At 51.1% G+C, this 6,018-nt stretch overlaps 1 protein-coding gene across 1 annotated transcript; it reads right to left on the bottom strand.

Moving 5' to 3' along the window:
* Positions 1-785: 785 nt before the first annotated feature.
* Positions 786-959, bottom strand: CTXND2 (cortexin domain containing 2). The gene has a single exon (XM_077840898.1). It carries the CDS (start codon positions 957-959, stop codon positions 786-788), a length of 174 nt encoding a protein of 57 aa, XP_077697024.1.
* Between the last annotated feature and the right edge of the window lie 5,059 nt (positions 960-6,018).

The raw sequence follows: 6,018 nt of genomic DNA, 5'->3' as shown, positions 1-6,018 counted from the left end.
GCAGAGCCGCGTATGGAACCCAGGAGTCCGCCCCCGGCACGCACTTCCAGAATCCCTGCTGGAGTCATGGGGGCTACTTGGGCACAAGCCTCTGAGCGGCGCGTAGCTGGGTGCCACGTGCCCCTGGGCTAGCGGTGGGACCGCCGGAGGGATAACAGCCTACTACTGCTGCCCCTTCATCTCAAACGGGAGAGGCCTGTGCTGGAGGTTGAGGGAGTTCAAACCTTGGTGAGGACCTCGCTGGGGTGATTACACATGCGCAGAATCACAGGAGAGAAACACCACGCGACCTATGCTAATCGTGCACAGATACCACGGTGGTGGGTGTGCAGGCATAACAGAGTGACTGAGTCTGCAGCCTCCCGCTTGCCCCTTGTAGAAACAGTTGCCTGGTATAAGCAACCGTCTCCTACTCCGTCTTGCTGTTGGGGTCGGCTAGCCCAGATGGCTACTACTGTCTTCTTCAATAAGGAATCTACTGTTTCAGACAAAGAGAGTCAAGATTCCTAAATTCAAGGTTTTGGTTTGGCCAGTGGCTCACTTGACACAAGGGGTTTAGTATATTCACTTACCTCCTGGAGGTTTTATGAAGCTGAGTTCATTGAAACGTGCTTTGAGATCCTCAGATGGAGGGTACCAGGCATTATCGTTAGCATCAGATTCTGTCAAATGCACAATTTAAACTACAGAATCTTCTTTTTCCCTGCAGGGGCAGGGATTACAGGGACAGCAAAGGAGTCAAACACATAGACTTGATTAGCAATTTCCCTCCTCTTTATTGCCAGTCAATTGATTTGCTCCTCCTCCCACATGGAGGTGGGGATGGCGCTGTACGGGTCCACGATCAGCTTGGCGCACCTCACAATCATGGCCATCAGGAAGAAGCACATCAGGATGACAAACCCAATGGCAAACCCCTTGTCCACATCGACGTATGGCTGCACTGTCGGGCTGTCCATCGGGCTCCGCCTTCACTCCCTTCTCCGTCCTCTGAGCTCCAGCACATCCATCACCTGCATGGCAGAGTTTGGGAAGGAAATCATGATTGTTGATAATAATTTGTATTGTGATAGCACCGGGGGGTTCCAGTTAAGTCCCCATAGTGCTCAGTGTTGTAGACAACACAATGACAATCCCTGGCCCAAAGAGCTAAGTATGGAATCAGAAGGACCATATTACCTGCCGTGGCAGAAAATCATGGTTTTTCAGCTCACAGACTCTAAGGCCAAAAGGGACCATCATGCTTATCTAGTCTGACCCCATGCATAGGCACCGACTTCGTGGGTGCTCCGGGGCTGGAGCAGCTATGGGGAAAAATTGGTGGGTGCTCTGCACGCACCTGCAGCTCCCTGCCCCACCCCCCGCCCCAGCTCACCTCCGATCTGTCTCTGCCTCCTCCCCTGAGCATGCCGCGTCCCTGCTTCTCCCCCAGCTCCCAGCGCTTGCCGCTGCGAAACAGCTGTTTCGCAGCGGCAAGCACTGGGAGGGAGCGGGAACGCGGCACGCTCTGGGAAGAGGCGGGGCCGGGGCAGGGATTTAGGGAAGGAGTGCAGTAGGGGCAAAGAGGGGGCGGAGTTGGGGTAGGGATTTTGGGGAAAGGGTTGGAATGGGGGCAGGGCCGGGGTGGAATCAGGGCGGGGCCAGGGGGGAGCAGCCACCAGCGCCGGGAAAAGTTGTTGCCTATGACCCCCTGCACTTCACAGGCCACGGAACCTCACCCACTCGCTCCTGCAGTAGGTCCATAAATAACCTCTGGCTGAGTCACTGAAGTCCTCAAAACTTGATTTAGAGAATTCAAGTTACAGAGAATCCACCATTTACTCTAGTTCAAACCAGCAAGTGACCCAGGCCCCACACTGCAGAGGAAAACAAAAAAGGTTCCACGGTCTCTGCCAGTCTGACCTGGGGGAAAATTCCTTCCTGACCCCAAATGTGATGATCAGTTAGTCCCTGAGCATGTGGGCAAGACCCACCAGCCAGACACCTGGGAACGAATTTCCTGTAGTAACTCAGAGCCTTCCCCCTCTAGTGTCCCATCTCTGGCCGTTGGAGATACTTATTAACAGCCGTCGTGGATGGGCCATGTGTCATTGCAGGCAATCTCCTCGGATCACCCCCCTCCATAAACTTATCAAGCTCTTTCCATTGCCCATCAACCCCAGCCCGGAGCAAGCACATTCCACCTAAGGCACATGCCACAGCGCGTACTGCCTTGGTTATGCACCAAGAAGTGCTCTGAAGAGAGGCCCGACTCTCCCACACTCCCCTAGTCACTGAGCTATACATTCATTCTCACTCTGGCCCAATTCGTGTTTATTTCTCTATATCTACAAAGTGGACCAGCTTCAAGAGGAGAGCTGGAGAAAGGCCTACCCTGAAAAACCCCTTAACCTACTGGATAGGGCACTCATCTCAGAGGGGAGAGACCTACACTCAAGTTCCTTCTCTGATGCAGGCTTCGGCCCTTTAACCACTGAGCTATGGAGTGGGAGCTCCTCCTTCTGCTGTGTTTTGTGGGGGGCCTGATCTGGTAGCTATGCTCTACAGGGGGCTCGGAGCATGCCTGCCTCTGTGCTTCCATTCCCATGTGTGTACAGAGGATAATAGCACCTTCCCGGGGGGTTGTGAAGATACAGACATTAAAGAGGGTGAAGTGCTCAACCCGACGTGATGCATGGAAATACCTTTGATACATGACCTGACTCACCATCAAGATGATGGTGAATTTCAGTTTATAAATAACTTGTTTACGTCCTGTTGTCCATTTAGTTCCAGGGGAAAATGACACTGAAAATGCCAGGCTGAAATCTTAGCACATGCCCATCCTATGTCTGGTGGGGGGTTGTTTCTCGCGTGATTTCACTACTGGTGTATTTTCACTGTTTCAGATGTGTAGTCACGTTGCTTAGCGCGCCCCTGTGAGCTCAAATGCTACAGTGATGAGCATGGTGTAAGGACCTCTGTAGAACAGAACTGGTGAAAGGTGCCGGATGGACTGTCTCAGTGACTTTGGAGTCCTCTGTTTATCCAGAGAACGCGGGCAGAAGCAGGGCAAGCATCCCTAATTCCCCCTCCCCTGAAGTCTCTCTCCCTACGGAGGACTACGATCGAGAGTCGCTCAGACGCCGGCGCCTGCTCAGTCTTTGGCGTCTTTGCCGAACCTGCCAAAACGTGAACTATGTTGTAAGCTCTTTGAGGCTGTTCTGTGTTTATACAGCATCTAACACAATAGGGGACCTGATCCATGACTGGCCCCGTGGCACTACTGCAATATGTCCCCCTTTACTGCAATATTGGAGCACCTCACAATGTTTACTGTATTTATCCTCACAACATCAGTGGGCAGTAGGGCTATTAATCACATTTTGCAGTTGAGTCACAGAGACTAAGTGACTGGCCCAATGTCACACAGGGATTCTGTAGCAGGGCAAGGACTGAGGTTCCATGAGGCCCCAAACTCACTAGCGTTCGTATGTCTGAGGGGAGCAGATATCGCCTGCTGGGGTGCTGGTTGTGCCGTGTGGACACCTGTCCCTTTGGGGATATACCGAGACCCACCAACCTCATTTAGCATAGGCCACTAAACCTGTAGAGTCAAACTGAGTTGCAATTCCCTGATGGGCCAGGAGGTGGCACGGAAATAAACTGAAGCTGTTCGGTAACGAGACTGTTAGAGCAAAGTCTGATGTGGCTGTTAAAGTGTCACAGAGGAAACCTGTGGAACCGAACCCAGCTCTCCCAAGTCAGCCACACCCTGACCACTGGACCACCCTTCCTCTCCTTAGGCCTCCTCATGGCTGCCCATCGGCCTGCCCATAATTGGACATTTTCTTGTGAGCACCGTGAAATCAGTGGGTCTGAGATTGGAGGCAAGCGAGTAGCTTTGTGGATCAGCTCGAGGAGGATGTTGCCAGCATAGTGGGCCGCGTGGGAGGTGGTGGTGGTAAGAGACCTGTGGGAGAAGCAGATCGTTGAGGGATCAAGGTGTGCACAGTCAGGATTAGTGATGTCCCCATTCAACCTCCCGTTCTCGTTGCACCCCTGAAGTGTAACTGATCCACGGGAGAGGGAGAGACACAGGGGCATGAAGGAAAGAGTTAAAGGAGTGTAACAGACTAGCCATCTCCTATGCTGATGTTTAGATGTAAGAATATTGGGCCTGATTCTCAGTTACTCCATTCCTGCCCTTGGGGCAGGAGAATGTGGGAGGTTGTGTGTTAAGGTGCCTTGAATCATGGACTCAGGACTGGGAGGGACCTCCGGAGGTCATCAAGTCCAGTCCCCTGCACTCCTGGCAGGACTAAGAATGATCTGAACCATCCCTGACAGGGGTTTGTCTAACATTCTCTTAAAAAATCTCCAATGACGGAGATTCCACAACCTCCCTAGGCAATTTATTCCAGTGTTTAACCACCCCAACAGGAAGTTTTTCCTAATGTCCAACATAACCGCCCTTGCTGCAATTTAAGCCCATTGCTTCTTGTCCCATCCTCAGAGGTTAAGGAGAACAATTTTTCCTCCCTCCTTGTAACAACCTTTTATGTACTTGAAAACTGTTCTCATGTCCCCTCTCAGTCTTCTCTTCTCCAGACTAAACAAACCCAATTTTTTCAATTTTCCTGCACAGGTCATGTTTTCTAGACCTTTAATTACTTTTGTTGCTCTTCTCTGGACTCTCTCCAATTTGTCCACGTTTCCTGAAACATGGCGCCCAGAACTGGACACAATACTCCAGTTGAGGCCTAATCAGCGCAGAGTAGAGCTGAAGAATTACTCCTGCTTCGCTTATGACACTCCTGCTAATACATCCCCAAACTGCACTCAACTTGTTTTGGGCCTGCCCAGTCCTGATGTAAGTCAGAGCAATCCTGCAGCTGCTCTAACTTACATTCCACTACCCTGGGAAGCAGAACTTAGCCACAGTGCGTTGAGCTCTGGCTACGGCACAATTCACTCCCTTCACCAGAGGCTAGTGCAGGACTCTTGTGCTGGCTCCACACAGGCTGGGGAGGCCCCCTGTGTTGGGGAAGGATTCTCAGGGGGGCTGTTTCTATCGTCTTTTAGGCTTCGTTACGCGGCATATACAGCAGAAAGATTTTTACAGTGGAAATTCTGACGCCCTCAATTGCAGCAGTGCCCAGCGTAAAACAGCTACAGTTTTAGAAGATCTGCAATGCCTCCTTGTTTTTCGTCCAAACAGACATGCCTCCAGGTGCTTTGGATGGCAAAGATTCGGAATTTCCCTGTTTTCTCGCTCCCTTTTGTTTAGCCATCTTCATTTCATTGACTCCCATTAGTAACGCCTAGCGAGGGCATGGCAGATGATGGGCGGGACAGTAGGTCATGGGCTGGCTGTGGTTATGCTGCATTCAGATCCTAATTGTGATTTCCAACGTCCATGCTGCAGCAGGCTGTGTGTTTTTCTGGTGGTGCTTTTCCACCTCTCCAACGCCAGTGTAAAGAGTTTGCCGAGCTCCTAATTGTGAGAAAATCAAAATCTTTCTCTTTCCAGCAAAACCAAGAAAAGGAACAGTGAGCCGTAGCTGCTCCTTTGCTAAGGAAATTTGGACTCAGGAGCAGGGTTGGTAAACAACCTGCCCCCCAGCTAAGAAAACAACAGCTCAGCTATGCTATCAGGGCGCTGACTGATTTGTAACACCAGGGCTGCTTTTGACCTTTGCAACTCACAAGTTGCAGATCACGATTTGAATTACTATAGCAACACAGACACATAGGGAGAGACAATTCCTGTCCCAAAGAGCTCACAGTCTGAGACAAAGGGCAGGAGGGGAAATGAAGGGCCAGATCCTCAAAGGTACTTACATGCCGAACTCCCATTGAAATCAGTGGGGGTCCGGCACTTAAATACCTTTGCGGATCTGGGTTCAAGTGGCTCACCCAAGGTCACAGGAGAAACATAGCTAAGATTTTTTTTCAATGCCAAGTCCAGAGCTTTAGCAACCAGATCTCCAAGGAGTGGGTATGGGGCATCCAGGCCAATTTAGGAGGAGAAAATAT

This window comes from Eretmochelys imbricata, chromosome 24, assembly GCF_965152235.1.
Source record: "Eretmochelys imbricata isolate rEreImb1 chromosome 24, rEreImb1.hap1, whole genome shotgun sequence".
NCBI lineage: Eukaryota > Metazoa > Chordata > Testudines > Cheloniidae > Eretmochelys > Eretmochelys imbricata.
This window is presented reverse-complemented; position numbering and strand designations above follow the sequence as displayed.